Source organism: Morone saxatilis, unplaced genomic scaffold, assembly GCF_004916995.1.
Source record: "Morone saxatilis isolate NCDOM2014 unplaced genomic scaffold, NCSU_SB_2.0 Contig12, whole genome shotgun sequence".
Lineage (NCBI taxonomy): Eukaryota > Metazoa > Chordata > Actinopteri > Moronidae > Morone > Morone saxatilis.
In genome coordinates, this window is record NW_023339674.1 from 1,411,923 (window position 1) to 1,425,368 (window position 13,446).

General features: G+C 41.4%; 1 protein-coding gene and 1 long non-coding RNA gene across 2 annotated transcripts in view; one reads left to right on the top strand and one right to left on the bottom strand.

Moving 5' to 3' along the window:
- rab3b (RAB3B, member RAS oncogene family) overlaps nt 1–11,057 on the top strand; it is a gene marked incomplete in the record, with an annotated part of 13,953 nt that extends 2,896 nt beyond the window's left edge. Inside the window, 3 exon segments of the mRNA XM_035652644.1 lie at nt 4,686–4,804; nt 4,900–5,024; nt 6,438–11,057. Of these exon segments, the coding sequence (XP_035508537.1) occupies nt 4,686–4,804; nt 4,900–5,024; nt 6,438–6,622 (429 nt within the window).
- Nucleotides 11,058–11,394: 337 nt separating this feature from the next.
- LOC118322202 lies at nt 11,395–12,461 on the bottom strand. Its single transcript, XR_004796436.1, has 3 exons — nt 12,393–12,461; nt 12,221–12,310; nt 11,395–11,867 (listed from the first exon to the last, which is right to left on the bottom strand). It is a non-coding gene; the product is annotated as an uncharacterized LOC118322202 (long non-coding RNA).
- Between the last annotated feature and the right edge of the window lie 985 nt (nt 12,462–13,446).

The window sequence follows — 13,446 nt, forward strand, 5'->3', positions numbered from 1 at the left end:
CAAGTCTCATTCTTTTGTTGGACTACAAGAATGGTGTACGGATACCCTGTGTTCCTGCCCAAATCTCACTCATTAGCTACTTCAATCATTAGTGCATTTTTATTTTTTCATGTAAAAATTATCTGTATTAGTTAAGATAATATTAAAGGGACTTGGCAACTCTAGCATTTCTTCCGCTGGTTTTAATTTTGTCATTGCATGTTTTCTCAACGAGCTCCCCTACAGCTCTGGGACGTGTATTTCACAACACGTCGTAAAAAAAACTCACTTGCGGCACCCTCCTCCCCTTTCTACCGCTGCTGATGTGCCTTTTTTTCGCCGGGCAACTTTTTCGTGTGGATCTATCTACCGAGGTGGGTAATACCAGAGCCCGTCTACGGAGAGCCTGGCCACTCCCTATTAAGTCCCATTGTACCGAATTTTGGTTGCAGTTCCACACAGAGTTCCACTAGGGGCGATCGCCCATGAGTGCAGAATGAATGGGAGCAGATGGAGCTAGATGGCTAAATGTCTCTTTCACCTGATTGTTGTTGAGAAATCTCAGATTTGATTGTAGTTTTTGCAAGTTCAACATGGGTTATAGGTCGAAAGTTGAATGAACGAGTACTTATGTCTTTCGATTTCTTACAGGTTGAGTTGTTGTTGCCCATAACACTTAGCATTCTGCTAATGAACGCTGATTGGTCAGTGAAGGACTGATTATACGACCAGAGATCCCGCTTGATGGCATCATGGCATCCGAAGCGGGACCGGAATGTTAAGGGGGACTTTTTCGCCCAATTCTTTTTTTTTTACACAGCAACTTTTTTTTGGTTGCTGGCACTTTTATCTGCTTATCGTTATGTATGTACTTATTAGACATGCTCTGGAAGCACAAAGTGACTCGAGCTTTGCCGTAAAGCAGTATCTCTGGCCGTACGATGTGTATGACGTCATTGACTTTTAAAAGACTTTTTAAAGCAAATAAGTGACTCTAAAAAATCTAACGCCAGCAATGTGTAATTTCTTTGACCCCTTTCGAATGCAACATTCAAATTACTGACAAAAATTATATCCTGAGAAAAGTGGATTTTTGAGGGTATAGCTCCATAGAGCTCCATTCATTCTGCACTCATCGTGTGAGCGCCCTCACATGGAACATTTTCACCAGAACAGGCCATTTAACCATCCAAATGATTTCTAACGGGTTATTAAGCTGAAAAAGTTGCCAAGTACACACAAACACACATATGCACACTCCCTGTCTACAGTGGCAATTAAAGAGACCTCTTGGGGCGAAGAGGTTGAGACCCGGCAGGGGACAGAGGAGCCTGTAGGGGGGAGGGACGGGATGAGGAGGAGGATGGGGGGGGGGTTTCATAAGTAGAGCTAATCAGAGCCGATTGATTCAAACTGAAAGCACGCTGATGAGTAAAAATAGAGACACACACACACACACACACACACACACATAAACAAGCATAAACAATACAACACAACAAACAATTAAACAGGTTTTGTGTTTGTTTGCTGAAAACTCATTTTAGCATTTTAGCATGCCTTTAGCTTTAGTCACAAATATGCTATCAAAGCTAATGAAACAATCTTTATTTTATGTCTGGCCCAGTATCGTAGAGTGGATATTATTATCCACATAAATTAACATTATTTATCCTGAGCTCAGTTTGCCTTCAGCAGTCGGAGAAGATTGTTTTGTCATTTATCTCATCCGAATTAAAAAGGTGTTTGTGTGTTTATAAGCTGCGATGGAGATAGACAGAAGATCTCAACCCCGTAATTATAACCTTTTTCTATTTCACCAACACCTAAAACAGCACATTAGTTTGCACAGACCACAACAGCTTAAAGCTATAATCTATAACATTTCCACCAATGTTCAGATCAGAGCCTGAAATGAGCTCGCACTCACTGGCACTTCTGATTTTTGTCAACAAGTACCCTTAAATCTCCTTACATCGACAAAGGCTTGATGCCAAAACACGACCGAAGTTTGTTTTTATGTCTGTCTTGACCATGCTGTGACAATGAAGAGAGTTCCTTGGAGTTTTCTTGTGAGTTTTGTGTCCACTTGTGTCTTTATCCAAAGAGCATGTCAACTCAATGTGAGTCCAGGAAATGCTCCTACCCAAACATTTTATGACACCTTTACCTGTTATTACATTCCGCCATCCCTCAATTAGGGTAATGGCACCTTTTTTGGTCGAATTCAGTGTCTGTCAATAACAGCCTCAATGGCATGTTCACATACTTTAGTATTTTTCCTGATTTGGGAATCCTAGCTACAATGAACAATTATATTTCAGACAACAGGGTTCTTGAGTTAGTTTTCGGTCCTTTTGTGTTTCAACTTGGCAGCCCCATAAAGAAATGTTTGGTGTGGTGTGTCTGGTGTGCATAGAGTCCCGACCTCAACCCCATTCATCACTGACTGTGAACCAGACCAGATAAGACCAACATCAGTGTTGGACCTCACGGATGCTCTGGTGGTCTGACCTGGACTAAATTCCTGCAGCAGGTTCAACATCGGCAGGAAAGACTGAAACCCGGACAGTAGAGGCTGTTAGAGCAGCACACTAATAAACACGGTCTGGAACGAGATGATCAACTCTCATATATGTCAAGCTGTCTGCATACATTTTTGGCCATGTTGTTGGAGTGCAGTGATGAGACATTTATCTCTGCTTTCAACTGAACTGAGAGGAATCAGTCACTGCCTTCGCTTATCACCCTCGATGATTAATGTCGCTACTGCACACACACACACACAGATAATCATGCTCAAATCTCAATTAATTTAAATGGATTTGAGCGCTCGCCACATCTCACAAGAAAGAGAAGGAGAAAACCAGGGATTGCTGAATGAGTGCAGAGGAAGCGAAGCACAAAAGAGCTAAATTTAGAGGAATGACTGCACCCAGACCAGCTGTAGTGGTATGAGGATGAAATGGAGGAGAATGGTGGCTGAATGCTGTGGGAGTTGTTGGGGACATCCGTGAAAGTCACATTGAGGCTCAGCTGGTTTGTTGCAGTTGAGCGGCGATCTGTCATAGGTAATATGTGTTTCAGCAATAAAAATTCAAACAAAAACAGAGAACTTTGAAGGAGCCGCATCTGAATATGCAGCCGTTGCCATATTCAGAATCTCCTGATCCAGTTGATTTGAACAGTTTTGGCTTAGCCCTTAAAAATCAAAGCCCATCAGACATCATTCAGTGATTTTTTTCAGCAACTGCACCTGGATCTTATTTCACTGGTACATGAAGCAAACACACTCATGGAGCCCTTAGCGTTATTGTTATTCTTCAGATAAGAGCAGCAGTTTATATCTGCAGCTGTAAACATGAAGGAATGGATGCAGACTGCAGATGATGGTTCAAACTTATTCTTAGTCTCTTTCACTGTTTTAGCTGTTGGCAGAACGACTAATGAACAGACAGACTGATGATGATGTTCGGGTAAAAGGTGTTAAAGTGTAGATTGAGCTTCAGTGTGAAGTTCAACACATCGCTGTGTTATTGTGAGGTGAGAACAGGTGTGTGTGTGTGTGTGTGTGTGTGTGAGGAGCATCAATTTGTATATTCATACATGTATGTAACTGCTGAAGTGACATGTAGTGTAGTTTCTGAAGCTTCTCATTAAGAAAATGTATGCTTTATAACAACTCATGGTCAAAATGACGGAGCCGGTCTGACTGCTTGCGTCTCCATGGAAACAGCAATTGCAATAATAGCTAAATCAAACAGTCTGGTTTTGACGCCAAAATATGACAGATAATATCCCAGCTTAGTGTGATGGGATGTGGGCTTATCCTTGCTCACTGTAAACAGGATACAACAGTTCATACACAGACTGACTGACTCAGTGAGGTTGGTCCATCCAACACTTTTGTCCAGAGGAAAACAAAGATTTTCATGATATTTCTATGGTAACAGCCAGTGTTACCTACATGCAACAGCTCAGAGAAGCAGAATTCCAGTTTAAGGAATTGGTTGAACTATTTTATTACCTCCCTGGTCTTTTCTGAGCAGAAGACTGAGATTTTTGTACTGTGCTATAGTTACAGGGAAAAGGTCAGTGTTGTAGATACAGGTCAGAGGTCTGTACTGTCTATTTGATTTATATAATAGTAATAATATTGATAATATTAACTTTTTAGTGAAGTCCAATAATTTTACACTAATTGTCTTTCAGAGACAGTAAAGCTTTGACAAAGTCAATTTGACAATAATAGCTGTAGATACTGGGCAGCAATCAGTGCTGTAGATACAGGGCAGAGGTCTATACTACCCTAAAAGTAGTGTGATTGCTGCAAGACACATTGTTATCTCAGTCTTTATTTTGCTTATTATTCTTTTTCTTCTCCATACCTTTTTCTGACCGTTATCTCTTTTGGACCGATAACTCTTGAACACAGCATTAAATTAAAACTGATTTTGGGTGGCATATATACTCTTTTAGAAGCTGTGCCTGCGAGCAGCAGATGCAGCAATCACACGCATTTTCTTCAGGAAATTAAAAATATTCTAGTTGTTTTACACATTCATAAGTTATTTTTGTTTTTTACTACAACTTCACGTTCATCTTGCAATGAATCGTGGGTCATTAAATCAGTGACCTAGGGGACGCTTGAGACTTGACAGTCCAGTGGTAGCTCATATTTTTATTGCTGATTGCTTTGTTTCCAGGACACAGCAGGGCAGGAGCGTTACCGCACCATCACCACGGCCTACTACCGCGGCGCCATGGGCTTCATCCTTATGTACGACATCACGAACGAGGAGTCCTTCAACGCTGTCCAGGACTGGTACGTGATTGCTCAGAAGCTGTAGTGTGTGTGCTTCTGTGTGTGTCTCCAATAAAAGTTCAATTAAAACATTTATATTTATAATGTGCTTTCAGGGCCACTCAGATTAAGACATACTCGTGGGACAACGCCCAGGTGATCATGGTGGGCAACAAGTGCGACATGGACGAGGAGAGAATCGTACCTCCAGAGAAAGGAAAACACCTCGCCGACCAGTTAGGTCAGCTCCAATTAGGTTGCAGTGCTTCAAAACTGATGTTTACCAAAACATTCATGGTATTAAAATCATGCTTCTGTGCAATATTTATACGTACTGTGAGAAAGAGCAGCTGAACTTCGACCTGGGGAAATACTTAAATAATATAACTATATTGCCTATTGCCAAATGACTGTGAGGTCTTTGAATCAAGAATGCACAAAACTGGTTTCAGCTCCACTGCTGGAAGCTATTTCTTCTCTAATGTATGTAAATGTACACATTGCAGGCTTCACTGAAAGGAGAGTCTGTTGCAAAAAGTTACCCAATGTTCAGGAAAACGTTACAGCAAACTTAAATGTCCTCGAGCAAAGTTTTTTGTGAGCAGCTACAGACGGAGATTGAAAGTGATGACATTTAATTTTTATCATGAAAAAGTCACATCAGAGGGATTTATCCAGACTGCATCTGTGAGATATCACACCACATCCAAATGTGTGGACTGGGCTCCCAGGTTACAGAAGATATTTGTGAAGTGGGAAGAAGAGTCTGAATACAGCAAACACACCTTGAGATGCTCAAATAGAAAACCACACCCAGCTTAAGTCAGTAAGAGCGTAAAGATTAGAGTGATAGGGAATGTTAAAGTCACTGGTTTCCAGAGTTTTTGGCTTAAAACAAAGAAATGTCTTCATGTGTCACAGATTTACATCTGAGTCAAGACCAGTTGGGACTTTTCCGTCTGCCAATTGTTTATTTTAAATTATTTTATAAGTCTGATAAACTATTCAGCATTTCACAAGAAAAGTGAAATTATTATCATTAACAGTATATATAATGGACAGAGTCTGTGTAGTGAAGCTAAAGTAGAAGTGTCTTAAACCTGCATTCTTTTGAATGGCCAGCAGGGGGCAGCTCCTAGCGGCCGCAAAAAAGATACTCTTTAAGTATTTTGATGACATTTAATGATTTAATATAATGTTTGATCAGCTTTTTGCTCCCTCCCCCCTCGGGCTCCCCTGTAATCCAAACACTGTCAAACAATATCTGTTTGTCATGGCATTAACACGGTAAAACCTGTTTGCTTTACATCTTCTAATCTCATGCATATTAAGCTCTTGGAGAGTAGCCCCGCCCTAAAGCATACCCTGCTTTATTTACTCTAAATGGGACCATCATTTACTAAATGAACATCATGCTGTATGGAATAAGACTGACACTAGAGACTGAGACCAGAAACTCATCAGGAAACTGTTTACTGAGCTCATAATCAACTGAGAAGTGGGTAGCTATGTATATTTGTATAGGCTACAATATTTTTCTAATTCAGATACTTTGCACTAAAATGTCAAGACCTGAATCCATCAACAACACTTCTAAACACCCATGTATATATAGGTTTTCAGCTGAACAAAGTTCCACTGTTTCGTCCTGCAGGCTTTGAATACTACGAGGCGAGCGCCAAGGAGAACATCAATGTGCGGCAGGTCTTCGAGCGCCTGGTGGACATCATCTGTGTGAAGATGTCGGAGCGCGTGGATGTGGAGGCACCGGTGGCTCCCGGCACCAAGACCACCAGACTGACCGACAAGCCTGCCCAGCTACCTCAGAAGTGCTGCTGATCGTCCGTCTCCGTTCATCTCTCTGCTGTCGCCTCGTCCGCTCCCCTAAGTTCTCGAGAAAAAGAAAAAAAAACATATTAACTATTGTAACATTCCTCAACACACTCTCTCTGCTTCAGTCCATGTTTGTGAGCAGTCAATAATCACTACGCCTACTGAGATTTCTGCTAACTAACATTTATATAGCCAGTTTCATCCCCTTTCCGTCCCCAAGTATCCGGGGTTGGCCCTTACGTAGACGGAGGAGTAAGGGTGGTAGTGCACTCCTGACAAAATGTCGTTTTAATTTGCAGTGTTTGAAAATATTGTAGAGCCACTGTTGATTACATCGCTGTGTGCAAATGCTTGCATGCTAACTGCGACTGGAGTTGTTTAATGACGTTCAAGCTAGATACAAAAAGTTAGACTAAAAGCATCTGGGATAGCATATCTGTGTCCTTGCCAAAATAATTCACAGTAGAAGCTTGTACCGTTAGGGAATACTTGCGCAAATAGGTTGATGTTGGGAAGAGGGTTTGAACAAACCAAATTAAAGGTGGGTCAATCATTCTGGAGAAAGATAGCTGATTGTTGAGTATCATTCCCCGAGGCTTTGGGTTATGGTAAATGGGAAAGAAACAAACTGACTCGGAGCGAGCCAAGTCGAGAATGATCGACCCCACCTTTAAAGAATGTACCTGACATGTGCAACACGCATCGGCGGAGGTCATGGAGCATTGCGTCATTTGACATGCATCATTTGACGTCACCAGACGAGCCATAAATACGCCACTGTGTGTTGCCTTTCCTGTGCAGATTCCAGACTTAAACCGGAAATACACAAACCAAAGGATACAGTTAAAAAAAGGCCACTAATTATATGGCAACAACAGTAATTGTAGAATATCTCTCTCACACTGCCCCAACCTTATCTGAATGTGGCTCTTCCTTTTGGTTGCACAACCACAGAAATTTGATTTTGTTCGGAGTGCACTGCCGACAGGAGCTGAAAGCAGGGTCCACAGGTAAGCACAGCACTGCCTCTCCTCTCAAAGTGTAGCACAACGAGAAACTTACAACACCACAGCTGTTCATGTTCACAAGTTTACAGGTCGCAGTCGTTCACCGAGTCATCTGCCGAAACATCAGATAGGCTGCTTCTCAAATAGCTAGTAGTAGTGAGTCCACTGGAATACAATATGCCTATAGCCCACTAACTGTTACTGGCCTTACTTAGTGCTGTTTTTTGGCTTGAAAGACGCTTTAGGGCTACACCACCAATGCACAACTCCCAGGCAGGGCTGCAGCCGAAATCATTTGAGTCAAATACTTAACAGGAGCGGGTCGAGTCCAAAACCCAATCTGATGCTTCCCTGTAGTGTTTGTAGTTACACAGAGAATGCCTTGTGATGTTTTAACAGGGTTCATTTAGATTATTAGTGTTGGGTAGAATTATGAAACAAATCAATGTACAGTACAGTATGTACTGGAACAATAATAACAGCACTTGCGTTGCACTTTCCTTAACAAACTTTACTTGAAGTGAGTACGCTATTACCTGTATCTGTTTCTGTTCAAACAGTGAAATTATCTGTATTCAAATACATACGTATTCGTAAAGGGACGGGGCTTTAACCAGATGACTGGACTAGCTGCAAGTTGTTATAAGATAAAGAACTAGTTAATCAGGAGGAACAATGCTGATTCTGTCCTGGCCATGGAACAGTGGACTGGCTCAGTGGGGGGGATGTGTTTTGTGGACTTGGAGAATCCTGTGGGGGGTACTGGAACCATTGCTATGAGCCATCTGGTCGTTCTTGGCACATAGTCAAACATGTTTTCAGTGGGTGAGGTTGCCCCTGGTCTCTGATCCTGTTGAGAGTGTCTGGTATAGGAACCTCAGAACTGCGTTTCTGCTGTTTGCAGATGATGTGGTTCTATTGGCTTCATCAGATAGTGGTGGATGGAGAACTCGTAATGATGAGATATTTTTCTTTACATCAACATTATTAGATACTCATCACGTAATCCTGAGATGCTAAGTCATAAATACAAGACAGAATTATGCAGGAAAAAAAACATTCTTTGGAGAATCAATGTAATGCACTTTTGTAGAAATCCAACTGGCTCCGAGAGGTGACCGTAATCTATGAATGGTGCTCTGTTTTGGCAAAATCTTCTATTGTGTCTTAACTGACGACTGAAGGACAAGAAATCTGTGAAATCTGACATTTACTTCATGAGGAAATCTGTTATGTCAGGAGTCATAGAATTTAATCAATGAAAAACTGACAAGACAAATTTAAGTCTGCAAATCCAGATTTGAGCATTCACAAGGAAAAATCTCCTTTTTAGAGCTTAAATCTTAACATGTGAAAGCATGCAGGGTAGGCTGAGAGGAAGCCTGATTTATCTACTTAACAAAGAGACTTTGAAAATTGCCACAAAAAGATGGAAAACAACTACCAAGAGACAGAACATGACTTCTTAAATAATTTCCCCCTGGGATTATTAAAGTATTTCTGTTTCTGATTCTTAAAGAGGCAAAATGACAACCACAGACAATAGGTATCTTGCTCCTATGTAGGAGGACGGTGTGGAGCATTTTACATATCTGTGTCCAGGGCCCCAATGTCTCATAGTCCGTCCATGATTCTATGATAACGTAACAATATGTGTTGGTGGTGTAAAGGAAACAGGAGTTTCACAGATCACAGAGTAAGCTCAGTTTCACCACTGAGACGCTGGTGAGACCTGTGGAGTTGATTTAAATACACAGTGACCTTGGAGGAAAGATATTTTGAACAAAGAGAATCTGTTCTTCGCTGTGGGATTAATGTGCTATTGGAGCACTTGATCTCTTTGACCCTAACTGTAATTAATGTAAAAGAGAAACAGAGCAGAAGGCTTCAGAACTGCAAACCCTTTAAAGTAATAATCTCGGAGAGCCTCATTAAATTATACCAATTTCTGACCCTCACACGCTGCAATAACAGGAAACAAGGCATGTACTGAACTTAATATGGGAGACAACATTGGGTCTTCTTTCTTTCTTTTCTTAACCTCTCAGCCCAGTTTGTTTGGCTGTAAACAAATAAACCAGTAAAATATGTCACCAAATCAGGAACTAAATCCTAAGTACGATACATGTCTGAGTGATACAAGGTAAATGCTGTGTTGCGTAACTAATGGTTACAATATCAGAAGCATGGTGTTTGTTCACAATAGTTCTGACAATCTGCAGCCAACTGTGCTGTCATGTTACACAGACTGAGAGGATGAGCTGTTGTATTGTGGCGCCTTGCTCTGCTGCTACTTTGACGGCCGTCAGTTGACACAATGTAAGGACTCAGTCGGCGTGTACGAGGCGTCAGTTTGTGATACAAACTGCCAAAGCTGACAATGAGCAGCTTTGAAGACGGTGAACAAAGAAGGGATACCGCCTGTTCACATCAACAGAGAAAATTACTGTTTAAAACAGAAGTTAAACTCAGGTTCCTTTTCTCGTTTACTATCACAACCTGTTTTGCTCCTATGAATTCGTACCTGGATGACAGATGTGTACCAGGGGACCACAGAGATTATTAGAAATAAACGATTGATTAAAGTTGGGGAAAACTATTCTGGAGAAATCAAATACGATGATATAGAGCGAACAGCCACAAGTGATATAACTGATGTTAGCTATGTTGTGGGTAAGCAAACCGTCGGTAAAGCTAACACAACGTTCCTGCTACTGTAGCTAACATCACAACAACAGCACATCTTGGCATCTGAATGTCCGTCGGCAATGTTAGCCGACACACAAATCCAGGCTGGAATAACAATTTCTTTGTGTAGTGAAGTGAAGTTTGAAGGCTGGTTTGGTGTCGGTGCCAAATCTCGAACCAGTTCTTTGTGTTTTGATTGCAGAGAACTGGCTCTTCCAGCACGGCACCAACACTTTTGCTCTTTTTCCACTAAATTAGTTCTGGTTCTTGAACCGGTTCTATTCAACATTCTTTAAGTTTTGGTGCGATCTAGCAAACCAGCCAGTTTCGAAGGGAGCCATTGTTATCATCAACAGACGACGCTGCACAATGAACAACGACCTGTAGAATATGAAATTAACACTTTGGGTCAACAAGGAAAACCTGATATTTGTTGGTTCCAACTTTTCAGGTTTCCGAACCAATTTAATTTCGACTGAAATGCTTTAAAGCATTAAACTCAAAAACTAGGAGCTTGAACCGTAACAGAGCCAGTTCCCTGTTGGCCTCTTTGCCTCTAGAAACAAGAACCGCTTACAACATGGGGGGTGCCTTCGTAACACTGAGCTAGCCAGCTGTTGGTCAGCTAACATCAATGTGAGGTGGATACAGTATATTACTCCTATTACTGTAATATTATTACTGACATGTATTAGTAATTGGTTACACAGCTAGTTACTGTGGAAAGTAATATTAATACTGTAATATTATTACTTTCTACAGTAACTAGCAGCAACTCATTACTGATTTGTACTTTGGCCCCTTTACTGATCTGAAATCACATCCTTGGATTATTTTTCTGTCTGGAATTCTAACTGTTTGTTTGTTTTTGTTTTTGTTTGTTTTTTAGCATTAGCTAATTAACTTTAGCTTGCTCTGCTAACGTGGAGAAGAACTCGCTGCTCTTAAATTCTCTATAGTTCACTACAAATACACTAAAACTACATGTGAACTAAAATCAATAAAAACTACACTAGACAGAAAACTGGAAACAATAAAAAATAAAATAAAATAAATATTAATATAAATAAAGTTTATTATCATTATTATAATAAGTTGAGTCACATTTCTTAAGGGCAAAAATATAACAAGAAATAATCCCAACAACACACACGTTAAAACACACCAGATTTTCCCTTTATAGTCAATTATTAAAGAAAAAAACATTTTATTATTTTTACTGTTCAGTTCTGTGTGAACTGGGAACTCTGGTCCAACAGATAAAACCTCTGTGCTTTAAATAAAGTCCAGTCTGTTGTTCAGAGGTTAAATCTGTTCACACACATGTTATAATAATTTACACAGTGAGCTCAGATTTTGAACACACTGCTCATAAATATGAACAGATTTCAGCCTCACAGTCGAGCTCGCTGCAGTTCAACTAAAATAACTTTAATGAACTCATCCAGTCTAACAGTGAACCAGTTGAACCAGTTCAATGTTTCATCTCTCCAGTCGGCTCCACTCAGCAGGAGGATCTCTGGGTCCTCGGGGCTTCTGGATACGACAATTAAACCCTGAAAAACACAAACACACAAATACAGAGTTAAACATGGTCTCAGATTGTGAATGATGTTTAATGTGTCTGTATAATCAGTGCATCCAACGAGCTAACTGTAGCCAAGCTAACTGGGGTTGGCCGGTTGGCTGGGTCCAACATTAAATACATTAAACTGTAAGATTATAAAATCAGCATCAGGGACCAACGTCTCAGTGACGAGCTGAAGGCAACAACCAGTTAAAGAGTTGGATTTAGTGAATTAAAAGCAGCTGTGAAGCAGGCGGACTGTCCCTTTAAGGAGCACTGTCCCTTTAAGGGCCCTGCTCTTTTAAGGAGCACTGTCTCTTTAAGGAGCACAGGTGTACTGACCGATGCCACCAGGTGAACACAGGTTGGTCACGTCTGTGACGGAAGAGGAGAAATCTTCGTAGTCGTCGTCCGCCTCTGAAAGATGATCAGCTGTAAGAGAGAAGAGTCGTTTATCTTCCTCATCATCATCACTTCTATCTTCCTCACATTCTTCCTTTCCTCTCCTCCTTACCTGCAACCAGCTGATAGTCTCTGTTGTTGCCTAGCGACGCTGGCCCCGTCCCCCGCCCTGTGGGATTGGCTTGGCGCTCGCATGGTTCGTAGATGGGCCGTGGGCGGAGTGGCTTGCCCAGGCATGAGGCCCCTTTTAGCTCGCGGTCGGACCGTGCCTGTTTAGACCGGCGGCCGCTGCCCTCCATGCGTAGGTTGTCCATAATGATTTGAGAAGAGGGGCAGCCGACTAAGGTTAAATATATAAATTATTTAAAGAGACATAATTACTATTTAATATAAATATAAACTATATATATAATATATTATACATTATATATGATTATTATATATTATATATTTATATTATATATTATTAATTATATATAATAAAATATTCAACGTCCACAGAAGCCGAAACCGCTGCAGTCGATCAGGTGTCTGTCTTTACCCTGGCTCGCACTGTTGGTTGGGCGTGGCTTACAGTAGAAGTTAGGCGGGGCTTGAATTGAAAGGGGCGGGTTGGGAAGTTTTGGGTTTTGGGTTTGACGACAGCCGGTACGTTATCGTTCATGGCCACTGCTGGAGGAAAGACTGCAGGAGAGGAAAGACAAGTGACACTCAACTTATGTTATATACAGAGTGGGTGTTGTGTGTTGTGTCTGTGTCCTGTTGTGTGGGTTGTTGGTTGTGTGTGTGGGTTGTGTGGTTGGTGTGTTCCCTGTGTTTCCGTGGTGGTGGTGTGGTGGGTGTGTTGTCTGGTTGTTTGTTGTGTGTGTCCCTGTGTTGTTGGTTGATGTGTGGGTCTGTGTTTGTTGGGTGTGGTCTGATGGTTTTGTGTGTGTTCTGTGTGTGTGTGTGGTCTGTGTGTTCTGTTGTGTGTTGTTGTTTGTGTGTGTGTGTGTGTGTCTGTGTGTGTGTGTCTTGTGGGTTCTGTGGTGTGTGTTTGTGGGGGTTGTGTGTGTGTTGTCTTGGTCCTGGTGTGTGGTGGGTGGTTGGTTTGTGGTTGGGTTTGGTGTGTCTTTGTGTTTCTTGTGGTGGTGGTTGTGTGTGTGATTGTGTGTCTGTGTGTGGGT